General features: G+C 39.9%; 1 protein-coding gene across 3 annotated transcripts in view; it reads left to right on the top strand.

Annotated features, from left to right (window-relative positions):
- The window catches only part of spop (speckle type BTB/POZ protein), a 130453-nt gene that overhangs the window by 40951 nt on the left and 63422 nt on the right, over positions 1 to 26080 (top strand). For 2 of the 3 annotated variants that reach the window (XM_023299497.3, XM_035943483.2), the window contains 2 exons: positions 19421 to 19716; positions 21767 to 21888. In XM_023299497.3, coding sequence (XP_023155265.1) covers positions 19639 to 19716; positions 21767 to 21888 — 200 coding nt within the window. In that variant the 5' untranslated portion in view covers positions 19421 to 19638. Of the gene's footprint in view, positions 1 to 18483; positions 18922 to 19420; positions 19717 to 21766; positions 21889 to 26080 lie in introns of those variants that run through there. The other variant, XM_023299498.3, reaches the window with a different exon arrangement.

Below are 26080 nucleotides of genomic sequence, written 5' to 3'. Positions count from 1 at the left end.
CGTCAGCTCCCTGCCTCAGCGATTACTGCTGAATGCTCTCAACTGTTCACTTCTTCAGCCAGAGGCAGATTAGATGTGACATCTGGTAAGAAGCAGGAATATTGTTCCCTGAGGTAAAGATGAGCTGCTGTGTGGAAGAATGCCAGTTTTGACCCCCTCTCTGGCATTAGATTGCCCTTGATCCCCACATTTGCAGCGCAATATGACGGTATTACATGTTAAATGAGCAGTTGATCTTAATTGGCTGATCTTCACAGAAATTGTGTGTGTGTGTCCACTTGGGACTGAAGCACTTTATGCTAATGGAAACACCAACTTTAGGGACGCATCTCCTTAACACAAAGATGTTTGCTTTTCATCGATATTTGCTTCATTGATGGTTTTCCCGACTTGCTACTCTGGCCCTCTTGATAGAATGCACATTGTGCAAAGTGTAGAAGAAAGGATCCTAAAGTGCTAAATGGTCACTGACACTTAGAATGTGAGCCATACTGCCAGTCGAGATTCTGCATTTGAGGATTTATTTTCAAAATTCTTACTTTATTCCAGTTTTTTTCATCTCTGAAAACAGCAGACCTTAATGGATCCACACTATTGTTCTTTTACTCTTTTTTTTTCTCTTGCCCACATGACTCACTCTAGCTCTGTTTAAGATGACATCTCACAAATTCAGTAACTTGTACTGCTGCCGGCACAGTTCATCATTATAATTGTTGGAAAGCAGGGAGGGAATAGTGAGGAGGAAATTGAGAAAAGAGGGAGGAAAATGTGTCTGAGATTACTCCCTTGTTTATGCATCCTCTATTTTCCACATACTATTATTAAATTTTGGACACTAAAGATACATCATTATTTTGTGCCATCATTGTCAGATTCTGTTGCATTACGCTTTCTTCTGCAAGGGGGTTCGTATGCCTTTACAGCGCATACAGTAAATGCATGCCATGGAATTCAGGCTGGATGCAAGTAAAGCGAGTCATTCTGGACAAAGCACCAGAGTGAAGAGGGAGTGTGAAGGGATGATGAAATTGTCCCTTGCTGAGATATTCTCTTATGAGAATCTGGGGACACACACAAAGAAATTTTACCTAAGGTTACATTCCTGTGCCAAAGTAAGCTAACAGTATTTCAAGCCGTAATTAAAATGGAAAAGAAAAGCAGGAGGAGGTGCACGACCAAAGTCTGACACGGACGTAACCTTTATGTTTGGAATTTTAATAATGTCGAGGAATACTTTGAACACTGAATCAATCTATATTGCACAGTAGTTATTAATACTTTATCAAGCTTTTGTATGAATAGCAAAGGTTGTATGTCTCATCAAAGATTCATTAGTCTTTGTGGTTTGCACAGTGCAACGTTAGGAGGCTGGTGAAGTTTGGTTTGCCTTTCTTTATCTGGACACGTTCCCCAGACATGCTCCCTGGACCTTCTATATATGGATGTCATGGCTCCAGAAACTTGATATTCAGCACCAGTGTCACTGAAATTCTCAATAGCAGCTTTGATAATAAAACTTCACCAGTGAAATAAATATATTTCGACATCAAGGCTTTTGTTTTAAGAAACCTCTGATGTTTTCAAGTAATCAAATTAAGAAGACTACTGTTATTTGAAGCAATATTGTGCCGAAAGGTAATAAACAATCAGCTGTTTTATGCCATCATATTAGCATTTTTACTGCAGCTGCCTGATATATAATAAAGAGAATGAATGCAAATAATAAATAGCCTAAAGCTCCCTTCAGAAATACAGTCCTTGCTGTTAATCTGACGCCATCTGATCGTGTTGCATCATGACTAAATGAGCACCCTGTGTTCTTTTTCATAACAGTTATGACGTTAGTCTTACTAGGTCAGACCCAGTAATATTTCTGTATCACTTTGAACACGGCAACAGTATAAACTACATGCAGCCACATTAACATTTTAGCACCAATATTAGTCCAAAAATATCACAGGGAGCAAAAGACACAGTTTGACTGTCAGAATCATAAAACTCTCATTACTTTGCTCTACAATTTCACCTCTATTAGAGACTGGAATGTCCATAAAAGTAAAACTTAACTGTCATGAAGACAGAATGGGTCTGATTATTGAAACTCAAAAATTATGAATGCAATCCAGGTTTTGACAAATAGAAGCTGAAGTTTAGTTTGTTGCTTCCAGCTGTTTGTCGGAATTTTTCCTCTGAGTTTATTAAATACCTGCAGCACCAGACAGCAGTAGGATCCATAAGAATATCTCCAATTTTTGATGTAGGACAACGACAAGATGTAACTTTACGTATTACTTAGAATGATAACTTATCCCTGACTTGGAGACAGGATGAATCAGGATTTAACAGCAGGTCACACTGTGGAATTTTCTTTGTTTAGGAAATCAAACATTTCTTCAACTATTAGGTATTCAGTCTTTTGCTATTCGTCTTATTGTATATTCTGTCAGTTGATGTACTATTTCACCTCACATGAATGACAAATATCGCTTGCACACTGCAGCTCTCTCCATTCATATCTGAAAAAAGCTGTGAGGAACTTTAAAAATGACTAATGTCAGAATGATAGAATGCGTCACTTTAACAGATTCTTGAAGCAGTGATGTTACATATCCAATGTCTGAAAAAGGTGTTATGTACATTTGAAATTTTAATTTTACAAGAAGAGTAGAATGTAGCATTCAAGTATTTAAAACAAGCAGTACTGTGTTCTAAAACTCACTCATCCAGTTTGTTTCTCAGGTATTTAATGTGATTTTTTGTCATATTTGCGGAACCTTTGGAAAATTGCAGATATAGTTGGTTCTGTGTGTGTTCATCTGTCCTGCTCAACATCCTCCTCATGCAGGAGTTGTGAAAAGACCATTAGGAAAACCACAGAGGTGCAGTGAGGTAATACACACCGCTATATGTTGACAGACTGAGCGGTAATGTTGGCAATAATAACGTTATCAGCAGCACCCACCTCACATTATGAGCTATTTCTATGTTAGCCTAAGCAAGCTAGGTGAGCCATTGTGAACGTCGTGTGAGGAGTATTGCTACAATAGATGCAGCTGTCACATTTCAGGATGTGAACTTTGTGACGACATGTTTTTTTATATAAAGTGAATTTTCTAGCTTGAATTCTATGTACAGATCTGGATGTCTGTCTTTGACTTTGTTAGATAAGTTGGAGGTGTTTCCTCTACTGGTTCTAAATGTGACATTATTTCTATTCTGGCCTCTGATTGACTGTAACTGATCCCTGATCGTTGACTCAAACTCTAAATATGTCTAATTTTTGCAACATGTGAGGTGTTTTTTTCTCAAGTGTCAGCGCTGTCGATGAGAGTTCTCCAACGTGATGCCTTTAAATGTATTGCTTTGTTCACTACCCAAAAATATTCAGTTTTCTATCACAGAGGAAAGAAATGAAAAAAAAATTCTAATATAATAATAATATTCTATTATTCGTTATGTGACGATCGGCGTATGATTGTCTGTTAGCAACATTACTCAAGCATGGATTCATGGATTTGGATGAAATTTTCATGGAAGGTCAGAAATGACACAAGGACCAAGCGATTAGATTTTGGCAGTGATGCGGCTTATATTCTGGATCTACAGCTGTGTTCAAGATTTCTGTATCATTACGAGATAGTGGTGTCACTGTAGCTGCCTGCTGACGATCACACGATTGCGATCCTACTACAAATCGACCGCTGCGGACTTACCGGGACTTATCCATCGGAAATCATACAAGGAACAATTGATTAAATTGTGGGGATGTTTCAGAGTCCCATCAATTCCCGCCGCTCACTATATATTTAAATTACAGAATTTGGGCCTTTTTTTTCCTCAGAAAATGAGTGAAACTGATTAATCAATCAACGACCAAAGTAGCTGGCAATTATTGTAATAGCTGACAACTAATTGAATAATTAATTGTAGCCACTCTTCTGTTAAATAACCATATTGGGCTTGTGTCAGTTAAATCACAGTGTGCACTTGTTGATGGCATTCTGCTGAAATCAATCTTCCAGTAGGCTACCTACAACAGCTGCAGTACTTTATCAAGTATCAGTTCTTGTGACATTTCTGCAGTTACTCTATAGGCAATGTTCTTTGAGAATACAGGTGATATTCCTTTGGTGATATTTAATTAAGTCTGTGTGATGTGCTATTTTAAACATCCCTTAATCAAACAAGCCAGTTGTTAATGATCAGGCGTCTCGTTTTGCTTCACTCTTTGGTCCATAAAAGCCTGAAACCTGTTGGTATACACAGATATTGACTAGGAGCATACATGATGTCCAGCACCCTCTGAGAAAAGAGAAGGATCAGAAGAGATTAGACAAGCGAAGGGGATAAAGATAGAGCTGAAGGCAGGCTTTGTTTTTGGTCCCCTTATGAGCCAGGGCTCCTGCTAATTACCAAGCTCTCTGGTCCTTGCTAAATGTGTTTGAAATCCACTGGATACAGATAATTGAGCTGGAAATGTGTTACATGACAAAGTCACGCTGAAGGACAACCACTAAAAAAGGCCTCCTCTCCACTTCCTCCCGCTTCCTCTGTCAGGCACACTTTTGAAATAAAACTTCCCCAAATGATTCATTCCACAGCGTTTGTCTTTGTTGTTTGTTGAGATTGAAGCTTAGGGGATGTTTGAGCCACCTTTTGTGATAAGCTATAGTCAAAACAGAGACAGGCCGTTGGTGGATGTGTCAGACAGGCCTGTGTTTTCTTGTTGCAGAATAATTGCTTTTAGCCTTCAGTTTAGGGATGGGAGCTTTTAAAAATCCTTCACACATCATCATAGTAAAGTAGAAAAATGTTTCGTAGCCACAGGCTGGATGTGTCCGTCCATGCATCTCAAGTTTTCTCTCATTTAAGCACCGGCTTGTACTTCAGTTTTTGTATAGCCTAAATCTCAAATTGATTTCAGTGCTTCATATAAAAATTGATTTACTGGCTTGGATACATAGATCCGGGGCAGAGATGGGCCTCCCCTGAGAATGTCGGAGTAAAGTGAAAACAAGGTGAAGAGAGACTCCCTGTCGCTCTATTTGCATTTTAATTATAAATTGCATCATTGCACCGAGTGCGGTAACAAAACAGTTCGCTCTCCCTCCGTTCACCTCCTCCCTTTTGCTTCAAGCTCAGCTCACTTCATGAGAATGGAACTTCATGCGGAGAGCCTCTGCAGGGCAGAAAATAAACAGGGAGGGTAATACGTAAGAGCACATCCAGAATAGTTAAATGGATGAAGGTGAAAGAAGCTCTGCCTTGGTGGGTGAATGCAAACGCTGGTGCACAAATACTGTTTTCTGTCAGCTTAGTTCAGAGAAAGGAAGAAATGCATTGTGAAAAACAGAGATTTTTTTTTTGCTTGATGGTCAGACAGACTTTGCAGTGGGTGTGAGTGCTGGAGGAGAAGACACTGAGAAAGCTGAGGACTCGCTGCAACCAGTATCATTTTGTCATTTAGAGGGCACTTCTGTGTTGTTATCTTGGCTACATGGGCCCTCTGTGGTTTGATGTCTGTCTCAGAGTATAGAATTTTTTATTTTTTCAAGCCTCAGATTTCCACAAAGGGTTTGGCTCATTCTCCTCTTCATGCTTGTATGTCTGAGCTTATGTAGAAGTTAGGGATGGACCAATTGTCGATCTGGCCAGTTATCATGGCCAATAGTTGTATTTTTATTGGCCCATTACGAATAAATTAAATGTGTTACTTCAGGTCTGATGAAGCATCCTCTCTCTCTCTGTCATCCAGAAGCAAAAACTGAACGAGAAACACAAGTCGCTGCCACAAACCAGAAAATTAGCTTCTCTCAAAGTGGCGAAGGCTATGCTAATGGCTAGCAGCTAAGTAAGAAGGCATCCACAGATTAACCTGAAACAAAATCTGGAAAACAATAATTAATAATGCTTTAAGATATGGAGCTTAGTAGGGAATAAAAGTGATCAAACAGTGAAAGATTAAGAAAACAGAGACAACCAGCAGTGGACAAATTGATCAATCTCAGTTAATCTCACATAAATAGAGGAGATAATTTAATCAGTTCTATTTCTATTTTACATGAAGAAACCTAGTTATGAATGACAAATTCTCTGCTATAACATGCTGCTAAAACATTACATCATACTGGCTCCAAATATCAGTTACCGGCCTTTTTTGATTACCAATAATCTGCATCGGTATCGACCCTGAAAAAACCCATATCAGTCTATCACTGGTAGAGGTATTAGTATATTTTGTCACTCGTGTTGTGCATTTAGAGGGACAATTGACAAGTAGGGAGAAATTACATGAGCAAAGAGTGAAAGACTAGATTTTGGGCTTACAACTCCTGTCTGGAATTTCTTTGCAGGTTGGTATTAGATTTAGGACTTTATTTACAATGCTTGTGTTTTTAAACACTCTCACCACCTGCACTGCTGCTGCTGCATTAGGGCTAAATGATTTGTGGAAAATACCTTAATTGCGATTTTTCTGACACATATTGCAATTTGATTTGCTAAATACAGCTTCAGTTCCATAGTCACTGTGTAATGGATTTAAAATGTGATGAAGCACATGAGGCACCATCAAAAGCATGACTGTCGCACAAGGAGGACGACATGAAATTGTAAAATCAATAATTTAAAACCAGTGTTAGATGTGCTAAAAATGTATGACTTGTAGCCATAAGGCTACAGCTAACAGTGCTTTCCATTGTTGATTAATCTGCTGATTTTTCTTAACTGATTACTTGTTTGGTCCATAAAATGCCAGAAAATGTGAAACTGTTCAACAGTGTTTCCCACAGCCCAATATGACATCTTCAAATGTCCACAACATCCTCCTTCCTGCTTTCTTTCCTCCTCTATGACAGTTGACTGTCATAGAGGAGGAAAGAAAGCAGAAAAATAATCACATTTAAGGTGCTGGAATCAGAGAATTTTGACTTTGTTTTTTTTCCTGTAAACGGTTGCCGATCAGTTTGATAATAGACAATGTATCGAATAGTCAATTAAATTTAAAAAAAGATATTCAATTTATTATCATAGAGGAGGAAAGAACCCAAAGTAAAATATGCACCTGAGAAGCTCATATCAGCGAATTTTTAAAAATTTTTTTGAATAAAAAAGTACTGATTAATTTAACAGGCTGCACAGTGGTGTAGTGGTTAGCACTTTCGCCTTGCAGCGAGAAGATCCCTGGTTCGCGTCCCGGCTTTCCCGGGATCTTTCTGCATGGAGTTTGCATGTTCTCCCTGTGCATGTGTGGGTTCTCTCCGGGTACTCCGGCTTCCTCCCACAGTCCAAAAATATGCTGAGGTTAATTGATCATTCTAAATTGCCCGTAGGTGTGAATGTGAGAGTGCTTGTTTGTCTGTATATGTAGCCCTGTGACAGACTGGCGACCTGTCTAGGGTGTCCCCTGCCTTCACCTGAGTTAGCTGGGATAGGCTCCAAAAAAAGAAAGATAGTCAGTTTGCTGTCATAGAGGGCCAAAGAAACAAGGAAATATTCATATTTAAGGAGTTTAAATCAGAGAATTTTGGCATTTTTTCTAAAAAAAAATGCTGACATTTAATGTTTGACAAGTAATTGAGAAATTGCTTAGTTTCTGTAGCTCGATATTAAATAATAAGACTGGCCTCATGTCAGTTGAGTCGCAGGATGTCCGCCTGAACCACATAGTGTACATTGATCAATGGATGAGCATTAGCACCCCCTGATACTATCAGTCTGCACAAATTAGATGAAATTGAATCAATTGCTTAATAGCAACACCTTTTATATCCTAAACTGCAGCCTTTGCAGTTTGCTAATCTCATTGTTTCCCATTGCAACCGATTTGAAATTGATAAATTGTTCAATCCTACATTGCATTCGTCAAATTAGTCTTTTTTATCTTAGCTGCAGGTTGGTCTGATTGTAAATGCAATATTGGATGTTTCTATCTGTGTGGGAAAAACACTGGGAGGACATATTGGCACTATGTAAATAGATTGATTTGCATGTTATCATGACTGGAATTCATTGCGGTAAAGAAATAGTGTGTAATGAAATACAGCAGAGCAGGTGCTTGTCAGATTTTCATTCACACATTACAGCTCTGTGGCGAAACATTCATATCTGAACTTTCCAGAGACCGATTCTTCCACATTTTGACTGTAGTTTAAATGTGTAGGTGAACTGTGTGGGAGCTGCTCCTTTGTTTGTGTTCGGATCTGGGTTTGAACCTTTTCTACACACTGAGTCACACAGCAGCTGGTCTGCTGTGCTACAAGAGGGTGAGGCAGAGATTTGCGGGAGATCAGAGAGGATGGAGAAATGGGATGAGTGAAGACGGGATAATGGGAATGGCCAAATGTTGATGTAAATATTAGCTTTTTCTTTTTAGGTTTGTGAGTGCATTCGACTAAGAATGCTTGAGGCCACTGTATGTCTTTGATTATGTTATCTGATGAATGATGGTGTAGCAAATAGAGCTGAGACTTTATTTCTGTCGTACCAACAGACTTTACATCACCTGCCTTTATACTGCCTCCTGTACGACTATTTCAATAATTAAACTGTTCACCTTATCTGCATCAAAAGCTAGATTTATTTTTGGTATGACCATAGCAACGCTGTAAAGTGACTGCTATCACTCTGGGAAGTACAGTTTTGATATTAACATCATTGATTGGAACAAAGCCATCTCGTTTCCATGACATCTGATGATATTTTTGTGATCCATCTGCAAACACATCATTGTTTCATTCTACAATCAAAATGCAATATCGCTCAAATGTCAATCAGTTTCAAACTGTATCATCTTGCAATAACTTAATTACTTCTAAGTTGAACAGTAGAGTATTTTACTCTTATGTAAAATGAAAAACCAACAGCTTAAAATTGCGACATCAAAAATACAGACCCCACAGTAGAAACTGAATGCAACAAAGGTTTAGTTTTGATGACGGACTCAGTCTTCCTCGGCATGGAGGATACCAAATTTCTGTTGAGATGTTCTGTCATTCTTCAGAGACTATTTTTTCTCAGCTGCTCTTTGATGAAGGGGTTGCGTTGCTCTGTCTTTCTTTTTCAAACACCCCGCAGGTGTTCTAGTGGATTCAAGTCCGGCGATATATTTTGCCAGGTCATAGTTTTTACTTTATTCTTGTTTAGAAATTCTTGTGTGATTTTGGCAGTGTGCTTTGAATCCTTCTCATGCTGGAATACTTCTTTTCTTGAAGCTTCTGCAGACTCTTTTCAACCAGTATTTTGGTACATCCACAGACATCCATGGCGCACCTATAAATGTTGTCTTCTCAGCGTATTTTGCGTTCATGCAGCCCCATATCATCACACTCCCACCTCCGTGCTTCACTGTTGGGATTATGTATTCACTGTGGTAGTCTTGGTCAGTTTCTGGACCCCATCTGAGCTGAGCAAATTTATCTTGGTCTCATCTGATCAAACATTGTGCTCCCACTCTTTATCAAGCTTCTTTTCATGACCTTTGGCAAAGTTTTATCTTGCAGTTTTGTGCTGAAGAGCAAAAAAGGGTGTTTTTCTCGGGCACTGGCCATAAAGGAAGATGTTATAAACTGTCCTTCACACTGTTTGAGCTGTCACAGAAACTTTGATGTCCACAGATATACCCAGTGCCCATCTGTTTTTCCGAGCTAGATAGTGCAGTTAGTGCACTGTCTGTGGTGTAATTTCAGGAGGTTTACCACTGCAGCCCTGATTTGTGGTACTATGGATCATTTTAAACCTCGTGATTGCTGTTGTCTTTAGGTTTCTACTGATTTTTAGTTGGCCACGGATCTTCTTGCATCCTTTTCCATCTTTCCAAAGTCAGGTTTTTCGGTTCGTCTGGCAATTCTTTTCAATGTGGAGCCAAGACTCAGATAAACACAGTCCATTGGTCCAAAGTTGAGCAAATTCTGGTGTTCACTAGTCAGTTTGTTAGAAAGTTCTGGCAATTAGACTGATTGGAAATCAGTTTACCGAGTTTAGTTTCAGTGATCAGAAGTGTATTCAGTGTGTTGCAATTTCTGCTTTGGGTCTCATTTAGAGCATAGTTCCCCTAAAGTAGTTATTTTTGAGTGTTCATAAGAGCAAATATTCTTCTTGTCAACCTAAAAATAGTGCAATTACTGAGAGGTGATGCAATTTTGAAGCACTTTACATTTGAATTGCACAGGGGTGTTTTCACTTCTGTTGTATACAGTATATTTTGTAAAGCAGAAAATGTGATCAGAATGAGGGTCAAAGGCATTAAAGAAGGTTTGTGGCATTGTCATGGTTTCCTGGTTTTATAGCAATCTTGAGTGGGCTTAAGAGAAGAGAAAATGGGGAATTGAGGAGATGGTTTAGAAAGGAGAGAGAGAAAGAGGCAGAGGCAATACAGAGAGAGAGGGAGACCATCAGTGATATGGAGAGGGATGGTGATGTTGTTTCGCTGGGGTTTGCGCCACGGTTCAGGGAGGACCTCTGTCTCTGCCAGTGCCTCTTAATCCATCACACCTCCTGCGGCCCTGGATCCGACACACTCCAGCGTCTTCCCAACCCGCTGCCGAGTTCGCGCTCGGCTCTGTCATGCATGTGTGCCCACTGTTCCTGGCATTCGCTTATCCCTGTTTTCACTCTCTTTTTCTCACTCCGAGTGAGTGTCAGGGCTATCAGCAGTGCCTCGGGCAAAATGGACAGACACTGTTTTACAGCAGACATGTTTTCATACATGCTCCACATCTAGCCTTGTTCTTTCTCTCACGTCTGAGAGGCAGCTCTCTCTCCTTCCCTCTGCCTATTTTGCCTGCCAGTCTCACCTGCAGCAGCTCATATAGCTTCGATTTTCTTGCCATTCATTTCAGAGATGCCTCTGTGCTGCTTCTTCTGCCAGCAATCCTGAATCTCTCATAAAGTTGGAATTACTTCTTTTACTTCTTGATCCATGTGCATGTGCTTATTTGACAGGATGAGCACCTCTAGCCAGCTGTGCATGATTTCTAGAAATGAAGGGTCAGCTCCTGCCCTTGATCAATCTTGCTCATCCCTTGCATGCATCTGCACATGCTCCCTGTAAGCGTTTAATGGAATCTGACCTCATAATGAACAGGCTTCATTAACCCTCAGTCAGATTTCTCACCAGAGCTGGAGGGAGGAGGATGGTGCTGGGGATGGTGGGGGTGTTAGAAGAGCACGGGGTTGACACTGAGCCGAGGAAAAGTGAGCTAGCATGTGGGCGTTTGATTTACGTTCAGAAATGCGTCACACATACGTTCAAATCAGCAACGCTCTGTCACTTAACCTCGGCTTTCTGGCATGTTTTCAGTGTTTGTAGTGTGTCCCTCTAAACTCTGCAGTCCGTCTCTGTACCTCACTGTTTTGCTCGCTGCCTGTTGTTGCACAAGGTGACCCTCTGAACACTCCAGGATCCCTACTGCGACCGCAGCCTTTTCTGCTGCAGCCAAATCACGCAGCTCCACCCCCTGTCCACCTGGTGGCGGTGTCTCAGCATCGTGCCACCTGTTCTCCTCCTCCCAGCAGGAAGCGCTGCCCTCGGGGAGACTGTAGTGGGTGGCTCTGCGTATTTGATGTTTCCCTTTCATTTTGCAAGTTAAAGGGAATTTAGATGGAGACACGTTTGTGTGTGTAAGTGTGTGAGTGTGCTTGCATGTGAAATGGATTTTTGATTTTTTTTTTCTGTCTATAATGAATTTATTTTCTGTTGTAGAGAGTAGCTGTAATGAATTCCAGAAGGCTTTCTCTCTCTCTATTCTGTCACTCTTCACCTCCTATTTCGCAGCAGGCCTGGTCGCCTGAAGTCCCAGCCATATGGCCAAACTGAAGGATTTCTGGGATAAAGTTAAAGCTGTGGTAGGCAGAAATCTGGAAAAGGCAAAAAATTAAAAGTATATATAAGACTTCCTCTGACAACTGTTCCCTGTCTGTCTTCAGGCCCTTCCACCATCAGATATGCAGGCACTTCGTACATGCACAAAGCACAAGTTTGACCAAATTTATGAAATTGAATTGGCCATGGCGGCGGCAGTGAAACTTTCGCTACAGTTAGCAGACTGCTGAACTAATAGCAACTTTCAGCCTGGGTTGAGCAATTGAATCTGTCCGTTTGGTCACATTATGTTACAAATTTTTTGCTGTCCCTCCTTGAGAATTGAACTTTGTCAAAAATTAACCGGTAAAGTGGACAGCGGTGATTATATTAGTGTCGTCAGCCCTTAAGTGTGTAGAGAGGAACAAATTTCAGATTAATAAGGTGACATCATGTAACAGTAGAGAACAAAAGTTTTGTTGTGGAAAAATGCTGGATGAAAGTATTTTGGTGTTGGGATGAGGAGTAACATCATGTTTCGTGGTCCCAGATGAATGTAGGAGATGAGGACTGGACCCCCTGGAGTCTAGATGCTGGTGGTGGTGGAGGAAAGTTGGCAGATGGCTGATGGAGACTGGCTGAAACACCTGGGACATCCGGATTAGGTGGAGATGGGGAGGAGGAAGGATGCACGATCAATAGACTGGGAGTGATAGAATTACAAATGAATTTAAGGAACAGAGTCTACAAACTGATTGGCTTGGGGACTGCAGCCAGATAGATCAGTGAAAAAGGGTAGTGGCATTGAAATTGAGAGTGAAGTTGATTTTGACAGCGTGGGAAAACGGAAATAATGAAGAGAATAGAGAGGAATGAAGACAGATCTTCTTTATTGAAGTTACACTTGAGCTTCATTATAGCAGATATACAGATGTTGTGTCCTCACTGACCTGGAAAAGGCTTGGCACTGCAGACTTGGTTAAGAATGTAAAGGGTAGTTAGTACCTATGAGCCACACTACAGTAAACATACCTCACCTAAGACCAGAGATCTCCCTATAATGGATAGGAGCCATGGATCAGGAAGTATAACAGTGACCAGTTGAATCTCACCTTGCTGGTTCAGATCTATACTGTCCGACTGTGATCAACTGTCATTGGGATTTTTTCGATTTTCTATCACTGAACTTTCCACCATCTAAAGAGACATGTAACCACATCTGCATTCATAGTACAGCCAACAGGAACAAGGCTCTTTATCATAGAACACCTGTAATTGGCCAAAGGTTTCCATGTCATGCTAGATTTTTTCAAGTCTAAAAGCAGGGAAAAGAAGAAGTTTAGACATCCAGTTTCCTCTTGAAATATAATATGCTGAATGGTTCGAAAGGAATCTTTGCACAGTGACACCAAAAAAATGACCGTCTCCACCAGCTTTAACTGCTTTCTACAAATCAGCAGAATTGTTTTTTTTTTCAGAAAACAAACAGCACCAACATTTGGCTTGGAGACTGGACTCTTTTGATATACTTTTTTTTTTTTTGGATATCAAAGATACAGAGATTGTTTTCTTGTTTTGGCATTTTGCCTTTACTTGATAGTGTTAGTGGACCAGATACGAGGAAAGAGTTGTGTATGGCAGGCAACAAAAGTCCCTGACTGGATCTGAATCAGTCAGTTAGCTGTTGTATTGGCTGCTGGCCTACCAAGAACTTGTGTTATATTACAGAGAGCTGGTTCTGTGTGGCTACAGTCATCATAGTAGTTTAAAAATATCATATATGATGAAACAAATTTCACAAATTAGTGCATAAGTAGCAATGCTTTGCCCTTCCATCCAGCAGTGGTTCCATAATTGGTAAACTAATAGCAAATTGTTTGTTGAAGATTTTCTTATTGAAGTTCATTGGTTGGTCCAAGAGAATACAGTCTGGAAGCTGTCAACTTAACAGAAGGTGTCTGATCTTAACAAAGTGCTGCTATGCATTAGCAGTTACTGCACTGGGGCCTCTAAGATAATTGATAGGCAAAGTGTACCTACAGACAGTGAAAAGACTGAAAGTGATGGCGTGATTTTAATTATATTAGCTCACTACTTGACATGCATGTTAATCTGCTGAGCGTCTAACATTTTATCATTAGCGCATTTGTATTCAGCTTAAAGCTTGAAGTGCAGCGGAGACTTAATGGAAATGACAGTTGATCATAGTCTGACAGTATAGATCTGAACCAGCAAGGTGAGACTGAAGTATTGTAACGTACTCGCTACTGAAAGGAGGAGAAACCTTTTCGATTTACTGTGGGTAACAAGTCAAGTTAGCTCTCCCACTTCTTAGCAACAAGGTCCGGGTTTGGACTCCGGCCAGGACCTTTTAATGTACCGTTTGCATGTTCTCCAGTTTCTGTGGACTTAATTCTCCAAAGTGCCCTCGTCCAAAGCACTGACTAGAAGCTGGACTTGATCCCCAGGACCAGCACAGTGGCTGCCCACTGCTGCTAATACTTAAGATGGTCTACATACAGAGAATAAATGTCCCTACAGGGCTCAATAAAGTATATATTTTTTAACTTGAAGTCCAAGGAAAGTCAGTTTTATCCATAACGCCCCAAAATCTAACATTTGTTTCTTCTATTCCAACACCTTCAGTTCTGTGTGTATAAACTGGGCTTTTCTTCTGTGCCACCATCAAGCCAAGCATTAAGATAAGCTAAAAAAAGATAAGATGTGCTTTTATTAATCCCAGAGCGGGGGAACTTGTAGAAGAAATATACAAGAAATATACAGAAGTAGTATTGAGATTGTACAGATTCTTCCACATGTGTAAAATCAGATATTGCACAGATTGTTGTGGATGTGGTAAATAACAATACTGCACATATCCATTTATTGAAAAACAATGATATTACCCAGCAGTAGGAGTACAGATATAAGAAATACTGACAATGCACAGATTTTATCTGTACTGCACAGATTCTTTCATGGGTAGAAATACTGGTATTGCACAGTTTCTTGTATACATAGAGAAACTGAATGTACAAAATATTTATAATGCACTACTTTGAATGTTTTCATGCTGCGTCAAAGTGAAATATATCAGTAAAAGTAGCAAAACCATGTCTTCATTTAATTTTTTTATTGCATTTTTTTTTGTTTCTTGTGTTTTCACAAGTGTCTCTGCAGTTGATGCATCCTGTTCAGTGGGAACAATATTGAGTGTTAACATAAACGCTGACAAACGTTTGACAAGGACCAGTAAGTGTGTTTGTTTTTGCATAAGAGAAGCAAAAACAAGTTCACCAGCTGAACATATTGAAAATCATCTAGCTAAATATGCATTGTCCTCACTGACAGACGTGCAGGTTGGGAAGGCTGTGCAAGTGACATCAGCCGCTGTTCAGATTGTCACAAGGACAGATGGAAAAACAAATGATCAGAAATGCGTCCTCAAGTGTAAATATGCATTGTGAGCCGTTCACATTATCAAATTTGCAGATGGAGGAAGCATATGTGCAGAAATGTATACTATCGCCATGTAAAATTTACAGATGGCATAAATATCACAGCATTATTACACCACGAGCAGAGTATCACGTATTGACTTAGTGTTGAACGTGTGTTTGTGATGTATACAGTGGGGCTGCAACGGTCTACTTGGTATCTGGACAGCTGGCGGCCTCCGGCTCTCAGACTGACGCCACAGGCAGATGCAGCATCACCTCGCTTAGCTCTTGTTTATGCAGAGGAGGTTGGATCTATCTGTCTTTTGGTTTGTCAGACTCTTCCACGGCGTGTTGAGGTGTGTGACAGAGAGATGGAGGGAGATGGTGGCTGGACTGGCAGAGTGAGAGCAGACTGTCTGTCTGTAATGAATATAAATGGGCTCCAGGTCTCACTCTCCTCAGCTGGCTTAGCTCTCTGAAGGCAGGTGTGGGACGGGGAGGTGGGATGGAGTCGGTCCGTCCTGTCTATCTTTCTACTCATACTCACTGCACTGTACATGCCGACATTTGTGTTCTTTCTTGCTTCTCTGCTGGCTGTCCTGTCGTTTTTAGCCTTTTCTGTCACATTTGGGCTCCTTTTTCACTGCAATATAAAGTCCTGCACCTCTATGAAAACAGCACAGCCATAGCTAGAAGTAAAGAAAACTCAAAAATGCTTTCTGTGCAGTAGCTACAGTTATAATTAGGGACGTCCCATTAAAGTTTCTTGCCCTCAATCCAGTCTGAGTCATCTAATATTTAGTAGCTGCCAAAACCAGATCCCATTTTCCTAGATAATACACACTTAAAGTATTGGAGATTAGCTGTAATACCTGGTTGCAAACTGCTTACTAGGTAGTACTGTAGTGACCAGAGGTGGCAGGAAGTTCCGTGTTGTCATTACAGAGCATTGTGGGGGTTTAGTCTTTGAAAGGGCACCATGACAAAGTCTTTTGTGAGGCTTAATGACCTCCAGCCATAGCATATGTTTTAAATCAACTGCTTTTGCAGCCACTGTCGTCTAACATTGCCAGCAGCATCAGTGCATGACTGTTAAGAAGTATGCTGGAGTGATAATGAGAAACAATAAATTACTGATTATGATTGCTGTGCATATTAAGTAAATTACTCCAATTTACAGTACATCGACAAACGAAGGATTAAGCTTACATTCTTGCAGATACTGAGCACTAAAAACAATCTTAATTGACCCTAATCTTGATCTAAGCGTTAGGTTATAATGCAACAAATTGTAAATAGATAAATGAATAAATGGATACAATTTATTTATTTTCTTCTTTTTTCCTTCTTTAAATTCTGTGTACGAAAAGCATATTTTTTTGAGTGCACACACAGAACAGAGAGCTAGGATTAGATTAGTATCGTCGACTTTACCTATAATCTTCTTCGGTATGTGCAAATCACCCTTCATGTTGTGACATTAGAGAATTTTCTGATATTTGTCTGCTGTAATAATATAACTAAAAACATTTGTAATTTCAGATAGACATTTCGAATATTCAGCTTCTCAGATTTTTCAAATGCAGGTATAAGGGATTGACGGATTATTGGTCTGGTCAGGTGTTCGATCTGATTTTCAGCGTTTTTCTGATTATCAGTATTTTTCTTAGTATTGGCTCTGCAAAATAAGCATATTGTTTGACTTGGAGTGGGTATTTTAATTTTTTATTTATTTATTATTTTTAACATTCTATATATGAAGCATCGAATTGATTAATTGGAAAAAAGTAATCAACAGACTTGTAACAACAGTAGTGATTGGTTGACGTCATATACTGAATTACAGTGGTGCTTACTTTAATTTGTTCTTTGTACCAAGTCGGACACGTTCACGGACAATTATACAATCGAACGCAATTGGATAAGTGCCAATAAATACTATATTTATGACGCTTGTGCTGCTCACTTGTTGTTCAGACTTGAAAATACACCCCATACTTTAGTGCAATTCAATACGACAGCAACCTCCAGAAATTGTAGTGTGGAATCTCAACAAGGGCTGGGCATTTAAGCTCCACATTGCAGTATTCGCTACACAGCCTTTGTGTACATGGCTGCAATATAATAAGCTGTTGTTTGGTGCTTTAGGTTGCTGTATTTCCTGGAAAAGAGATTAGGACGAATACAGAGTCTGAACTCGTTTGCCTGATGTTCTGTATTCAAGCACTCTTATCCTTTGAATAATTTCCACTACTTTTTATCCCACCTATGAAGTGCTGATGGAACCCAAGTCGCTGCAACAAATACTTCAACCCTTATCTGAAGCACAGCACCTCCATTACCTCCTTCCTTTGTCTTTTAATTGCCTTTGGAGGGGGGGAACACAGTCTTTGTAAATCTCTTGCCTGGCACACACACTGTAATGTGACAATATTTATTTTCTCTACATCGAGTGCATTATCACCTATTAGTCATTCTTCCCATTCGCGCTGTCATCAACAGATTCCCATGACAAATGAACTGTCTGAAGACTTTTCTTCTGAGGGAGTCCTATGATTAGCACACATCTCCTCCGTCTTGGAGTTGTTATTGCTGCTTTTCCTCCTGCCACTTTGCTCTTGATGTTTTGTCATGAAAAGAATGAAAAAAAGAGCCTCTCCTTGGCTTTATTCTGTTTAAGTGTCATCTGGGTCTATTTAGAAAGCTGTGACGCTGTTAGCAGGGCTGCCAGTGTTGTCATGTTTTCTTAAATTGATTCCCTGTGATTACTTGGCGTTCGTGGTGCTCTTTATGGGACAGGATACAAGAAAAGTACTTGGTAAATTGCGCCGTGAGACAATGCCCGAATGGTGACACGCACGGAGAAACACACACGAGCGTAAGAAATTTGCGTATACGCCCTCACTCACTCATATGGACGATAATTAATTGCCAGGAAGTCTCAGGTAATTTAAATTGCAAATCAGCGCAGCCTTTTTCTCCCAACTTTTGTGATTAATATTTTATTGTTTTACTGAGCGAAAATGCCACCAGTGTTTTTCATCAGATACAAATAGCACAAAAGAAGAAAAAGGGGGCTGGGAATTGAGGAGGATCAGATGCAGGCGTTATCTGGAAGCATTAATTAAGTCGTGTCTGGGTCTTGGAGCCATGGAGGTCTGGGTGTCGCCTCTTTTGCCTCCAATCGAATCACCCTCTCACTTTTTCCTCCTCCTGTCATTTCTTGCTGCCTCCCCTCTTGGTCCGACACTTTGTGCCAAGTTCTCTCAGGTCCCGAACCTCTCTTTCAATCAGACACTAATTAAGCAGCGGAGTGGAAGGGTTTCTTTGGCAGGAGGTTGGGGCGACGTGCAGGTTGAGCGAGAAAAGCCAGATCCTGAGACCTCCCGTATGATATATGTGGATGGAGCATGAGGAGATGAAACCAGAGGAAATGAGATTTAAACAGCAGAGAGACAAAGCTTTGAACTCAAACTGCTGCATGTTCCTTTTCATTCTATGTTTCTTTTTTCACCCAATAAGATTTTCAATCCCATGAGACTGCTCGTGAAGCGAAGGAACAACAACAAAAAATGAGACAGAAATAATGAGGAGGTTTCTCTTTACCACAAACAAAAAAGCGAGAGGTGACGGTGTAAATCTCAATCGTGGCGTTTCAGAGTGAAAACATCCTGCAAGCAGGTGCTCATAAAAAAACAGCTTTGACCTTTCTTAGTCAGCACTGGCTTTTTTGAAAGTGCTGCGCGACCTTGTGTGTGTGTTGTGAGCGCAGACTGGCAGCTTGAGATGAAAGTCTTAAGTCTTGCCCTTCACTTAGAGCCACGGCGGATGGGTGCAGCCTGGCTGGAATCAGATGGCTGGCGCAGCACTGTGCTCCTCTCAGAGCAAAACAAAGACCGAAACCACGCGCAGATAAAGGAAGGCTTCCCTCGGTGAAGCAGAGCGCACGCCGCTGCTGTGCTTTGAATGCCGAAGCCTCTTTTAAAACAAATGAATTCAGAGCCCTTCCGTCCTACTTACTGGGAAATACCGCTCAATTAGACTAACCATTCAATTAGGGCTTGCTTTGACGCGCACAAACACACAGGCGCACACACAAGGTCGCAGATTTTTATAGTAATGTGCCTCGCTAGTTTAAAGTCAGAGTTATTTTAATGACTGTGTTTCTGTGTCCCGACAGGGTGCCTGTAGCTATTTTGGAGTCTGGACGTTGTGCTGAGCCGGATCCATCTTTCTGCCGCTCTCCGTACGGCAGGTGTTCAAGAGGCGGCCAGCTTGACTGATTATTAGCCCTTCCCTTCCTCCATCCCTCCCCACGCCGCCTCACCCCACACCCCACACCCCACACCCGGCTGGTGCTCCTGCCCCGCTCAGGTCCTCTCTGCACCAACGCTGGCAATGTCCAGAATCCCAAGCCCACCACCCCCGGCAGAAATGTCCAGCAGCCCCGTGGCTGAAAGCTGGTGTTATACTCAGGTGAGACATGTGTGACTGTGTTGGGCTGTGTTTCCATGTTTTGATGCACATTTTAAAGCACCGCATTCGAAAAAGTTCCTGGAAACGACAGAAAAAAGCCATTGCTGAACTAGTTTTAACACAAATACGCTTTGATGAACATTGACTAATGAGGTGTTTCCGCTTGTATCATTGTCTTCATGAATCATGGCTGATAATAGCTGACAAGAAACAATAATTGACAGACGTGTACAAAATAACACACAAAATAATCAACAGGTGGAGCAACTAAGCCACAGCAGAAGAGGCAGTGGAAAATGATTTGGTAACAGTGATTGAAATTTGACACTTATTTAAGTTTCGCCCAGCTGTTTTTATGAAGGTGAATAGAAGTGATTCTAATCAACAGAAGTCATTCTAATCAATCTGTTTATTTTGTTGTCGGTAACACCCAAGTGCTGCTGAGTACAAGTGGAGACACTTCTTTTAGGAGAATCGAGACACAATTCTTCTGATTTTGTACATAGTTTTTTTTTAAACTCCAAACTCTGCTTAAAATTGTGATGCTTCATTCAAATCATTTTATTCTACATATTTGATATAAAAAACTATGAAAAGTGAACTGTGTGCACTAACCAGATTATGTAAAAAGCTAAAGAAAAAAAGAATCTGTGAATTATTCAGATGAACTGCAGGCAGTGTTTCACAAAGCAGATGGAGACATGTCTGGAAACAAAAATGCAAGTAGGAAAATATCTATAGTGTGTAGACATGTTTGTCAAACTGCACAAAAGACATTTTTCAGTTCTCTACTTCTAGTCATGGTTGTGCTGTTTGAATAGAGGTGCAGGACTTTATTTTGTTGTAAATAATTAGCCAACAATATGACAAAAGCAAAAGATGGGCATAAACTGCTTAGGGTTCAGAGAGTTAAAGGTTGTTTCCAGGTCTTGGATACTACCTATGTTCAAAAAGATGTATTAGCCCTTTCTGGGACTGGTGCAAAATCTGATAATTTGCCTCCTGTGTCTTCAGACGTGTTGGTTTTGGCTAAAGCTTGAAAATGAAGACAGCAAAGTGAGGTTGTGGAGTTAGAAGGAGAGGAGCTTACCAGATCTCGTTAGCCTGCTAACCTTTTTCCGCTTGAGGCTAGAAGCTGGAGGGTGCATTAGCATTTACAACTATTACTCTCTCTGAATCTCCAGATGAACTGTTAGCAGTTGAGATGTACTGCGGGTGAAGTCGGCTCCAGATTTTGACAAGGAAAGAGGCATTTTTAACAGAAAAACTGACATCTAACGGTGTTTTTATTAGTTGAATGTTAAAGTGGAGGAGTCATCCTGGTGTAAAGGTGAGATCAAATATCAACTGATATGCTACCAACCTCATACTGCATCTGAATTCTGCCTGCAGCACAAAATGTATTCTGTGTTTTCCTCAGAATAAAACTGATTATTTTGTGATTTATCAAGTGTTTTTGCATGATATTAAATGGAGCTGACTGTCAGTAAGAATAGAGAAAATCATCCTTACTGGTGCCCACTTAATCGGAAAAGCTTCCTGTTTTATGTTTCTGTAATGACCCTAATGGATATGAATCATGTTTGCATTTTTTCATTTACTGTGTTTTCCAGACTGTTTCAGCATCTCAAGTGTAATTTGTTTCCCGTAGAAATTGGAGGCATTTTACATGTTTTCTTTGTTTAAAGGTTATCTGTACTGTGAAATTGTATTTGTTTCAGTCATTGCGGCACAGGCCCAGCTAGCTCAGACATCACTCTCCTGTAAAGAGCCAAGGTAGATAAAGTATGTCATTGATGATGCCTGTTTTTTTTTCCATCTCTGCCATGTCCTTGCAAAATTGTTCTGCTTGTTTTTTCTTCCCGTTGCCACTTTTACAATATCCTTTCTTCTTTCCCTTTGTTTGTTGTCGGTGTTTATTAAGATGAAAGGCAGTTTTGATGTGCTGTTTTGAAGTCCAGGCTGACCAAACACCACTTACGCATATAGAATAGGTAAATATATAAATAAAGAGATCCGGTTTCAGACCACCCTGTGTCCCCCCCCGCAGATCAAAGTGGTGAAGTTCTCCTACATGTGGACCATCAACAACTTCAGCTTCTGTCGTGAGGAGATGGGAGAGGTCATCAAAAGCTCTACGTTCTCCTCGGGAGCCAACGACAAACTCAAATGGTGAGTGAAGCCTCGTCGATATATAGCTGAAAATGTACCAGTTTATGGAGAACATAACAGTTTTGTCAAGGATTTTCAACTTGTTCCGTCTCTGAGAGGTTTCAAGAGATTTAATCTACGAACATCAAGGTGCTTGCTTGAGTATAAATGATCCACAAAGGTTTTTAGCAGTGATGTTTTTGTACCTTCAGCTAATCTGTATTTGCAAATCTGGTTGTATTATCACTTTTGGAACATTTCAGTTTTAGTGTTTATGATAAAACACATGATAGAAACCAGGATTAATCAGAATGAGCTTTTAATGGCCAAATATGTTCACAGCATACAAGGAATTTGGTTTCAGCTGTTGGTGTCACTCTAGGAATGAGGAAAACAGAATAATAAAAATAACTATAGAAAAAAATACATAGGTTTATACACATATAGAAATGAATATATATACAGTACTGTGAAATGACAATTGCTAAAGGGAGAATCGTGCAGAAAGCAAAGAATATTGTTCATAGTGCAAAAATATTGCACAGGTGCAGAAATGTACATTTGACAAGAAAATCACTCAGCCAGCGCAGTGCTCTGCCAATGCTGTTCAGTCGTATAACTTCCAATGGATGAGTCCCGATAAGTTCGCAGCGGTGGATTTATAGTAGGATCACAATCATGTGATCGTCAGCAGGCAGCTGATGTAGTGTTCACTTGTTGTCATAGTTATAGTGATGGCGTGCTGATATCTCGCAATGATACAGAAATCTTGAACAAATCCGTGGATCCAGACTATAAGCCGCATCACTGCCAAAATCTAATCAGGTGGTCCTTGTGTCATTTCTGACCTTCCCTGAAAATTTCATCCAAATCTGTTCTTCCGTTTCTGAGTAATATTGCGCACAGACAGACTAACAGACAGACAAACATACGCCAATCATCACATAACTCCACCGCATTACTTGGCGGAGTAATAAATGCATATGAATTAAACATATATGGTTTATCAAAGGCCCCTGCTGATGAAAATAAAGAGTTTTTTTTTCTTGCCTTGTTAGCATGTCTACATGGTGTTTTTTTTAATATGATACAGGATACATCATAAGCGGAATAAGCACTCAAAGCCATGGCTGAACATTTATACCTTGAAACTATAGTCTACAGTCTCAAAACACAATTTTTGGAGTTTAATAGAAAACAAACCTAAGAAATCAATCCTGTGAACTTGCACGTTTGAATTTTCTATATCATAATTCTTCAGAATCAGTTTCCACTTAAAACATGTATGGCTGAATTCCAGTTGTGTAGCTTAAAGTACTTTTATATTGTTTGAGCAGCCATAGGTGAGCTGTAGTGCTTAAACTATAACAATCAGAAAGGGATTATTTTCATGACAAAAAAAAAATCTGTGGTCTATGCCATTTGTGTGGCTTATGTCTCGCTACTGCGTCCAAAGAAGCTGTATCATTATGTCTGCTAACTTCAATTAATGTTATCGAATAATCTATTATTTATTGTTAAGTGGCTGGTTATCAATTAGGAAAACTCTTAAAAATTGGCATCCCTACTCTGAGACAAGCACCTTGTTTCTACTGTAGTGTTGAAAGTAGCTGGTGGAGATGGTACTAGCATGTGATTTTCATGCCCCCAGCATCTCTCCTCTGGCCATAAAAACTCCCTGGTGTTCCCCAGGAAGAGATGGAGGTTGAGGCTAAGTGAAAAGAAATACGCTGGACCCAGATAAGCAGCAGAAAATGGAAGAATGGATGCTGTGGACTGCAGATTTTTATTGGCCACTGTGTCTGTGGACTGCATTAGATGGGGATGTTTCTTACTTTTTTAGAAAACCTTAGGATGTGATTGCAATGTAATAGTATTCAGCATCCCTTGAAAAATTATGCTAAATTGCTGGAAAGGCTCAGTTCAGTTGTCAAAGCCTAGATTTAGAAGGTCTACACTGGTTTGCTCTGAAAGAAAATGGTAGATTTGGACTAGAAGTTTGCATACAAGTATTTTTCAGATTATTGATGTGACTGTTTGCTTTGTTTTTACATTTCCAAATAAATAAATTCATTTAAAAATGTGCGCCTTTGACTCTGAAGCAGCCACCAATCCACTCTGGTCTCGAGCAAGCTAAGAAGAATCTGATTGGTGGAGCATCAGGAGTAACAGCCAGTTAACACCCTTAAATGAGAATTGTTGAAAAGTTATCTTTTAAATTAAACAAATATAACTAAAAAAAGACATTTCTTTGTGTTGAAGTTTGTTAAGTTTGACACAGAGATTTTCATTTTCACTACGATTATGAGTCAGTTCTAGATTGGTGTCCTTGATTATTAATAGATAGTATTAAGACACATTATTAAATAGAATAGTGCGTCTGCTGAATTGGATCCACATACAGTAAACAGCTGTTTTACTGGGTTTACAGTACTCTAGACTGAAGATACAAGACTTTGTTGAATATTGTTTTCACAGAAAAGTTCACAGAATAAAGGGGAACATATTCAAAATCTCATGCAATAACATTGTGACCATAGACATTTTGAGCGGGGCTGAAGGAAACAACTATAGCCTTGGGTAAAATAACACACGTCAGTGGGTCTATGAGAGGTTTAAATTAGACACATCATTTTAGAGAAACCACATCAACCTGCATTATTTTTGAACATTATTCCAGTGGTCCACTTGCTCCTCTAAGTGCCTTCTGTCTTTTGTATCTCATCTGAGTGAGCAATTCCGACTGTTCTTTCCCAGCCGTCTGCAGCGAACCTCAGTCAGCGGCGTTATTGCCTGTTTCTCCAGTGCTCTCATAGATGCTTGTTAGAGAAATGAGCTCCAAAGTGCACTACAGGTCAGCCCCGCACAGGCAATACAACAAGATGGCACACAATAACACTAAAAGACTAATGTTGGTGAATTAATAGCAAGCTGACAACAATTCAGGGAAGGTTACCTACTGTACAATATCGGTAAAATCAAACGGAAGCCTGACAGTTATGCATTACAGCGCATTTAGCTACTGATTCTCCTCATCAGCGTTAAGTCGGTAGAGCTCCAGCACATAAAGATTGTTACTGCTTTTCATTAAATGTTTGTAAAATGTATTTGTCTCAAATGGCCCAGCAGAATTACGACCTCCAGATGCTTCACGTGTTAATTAACGGTCCATATGGCCACGGTGAAGTGTTTCATGTTACTAAAACTATAACAGGCTGTGCAACAAACTATCCGTATGTTACAAACTCATTGTTCCTTTTGTGAGACATAAAAAGGCTGTGACTCAGCTGTAGTATTGGTACACTGACCACAACAAACCTTAGTTGAATATCTGAAGTAGAGTATAGTTTTTGTGTGTCTAACATGGTGTATTTCTGTGACATTTTGCCTGGAGCACTGGATCTCTGATAGAATTGGGATTCTCCTCTTTCATTTTAAGTTCAGAAAGGTTATCTAGAAAGCTCTGAGGTTGAGGTGGGTCTAATCATACAACACCATATAAATACTTCAGCACCAATATTGAGTTGCTTTCTGTTGCACTGCTCAGGTTCTCTTCTTTCCTGTGACAGAGAGGAACCGCTGAGTTATTCTGATTTTGGCAGTTCAGCCTTCTGCAAATTTGACATTGAAATATTGGCATGTGTTTATGTTGTTGTGGGTTTGTTCAAAACCCCAGAATCTGTTTGCTCTTTGTTTCGCAAAAATATATCCCAGCCATCTGTAGAACTCATAGTTTTTCATAATGAAGCGAATAAATGTGAGTATAGTTTTGATTCTAGCTGCATTTCCGAATTTGTTTAACCCTCTAATGCATACATTGGATCATGAGAGACCTAAAACTATATTACAGTTTGGGTAATTCATTATTTTTTCTGTTAACTCCCTGGTATTCATCAAATTATTAATGTATAGAAATGCACTTGTATCAAAATGCAAACCCTCTGAAATCCAAGTAGTTGTGGCCATATTTGACTTCTGTCTTATTTTCTCACTGTGGGCATCCTTCACTTTTCACTTTTTAAATTTTTCACTACAATTTGAAGTCCTGCACATCTAGAAAAACAGCACCTCATGGCTAGAAGGAGAGAGAACTCAAAGATGTCTTTTCTGCAGCATCACAAAGTTTTACAGAATCTTAGCCGCACATATGGCTTATTTTTGGTGATTTTTTGTTGTTAGATGTAATATATGATTTTGATTAAGTGACATATCA

The sequence above is a fragment of the Amphiprion ocellaris genome, chromosome 19, assembly GCF_022539595.1.
Source record: "Amphiprion ocellaris isolate individual 3 ecotype Okinawa chromosome 19, ASM2253959v1, whole genome shotgun sequence".
In the NCBI taxonomy this organism is placed as follows: domain Eukaryota; kingdom Metazoa; phylum Chordata; class Actinopteri; family Pomacentridae; genus Amphiprion; species Amphiprion ocellaris.
The sequence above is the reverse complement of the archived record's forward strand: the minus strand, read 5'-3'. Positions and strand labels throughout refer to the sequence as shown.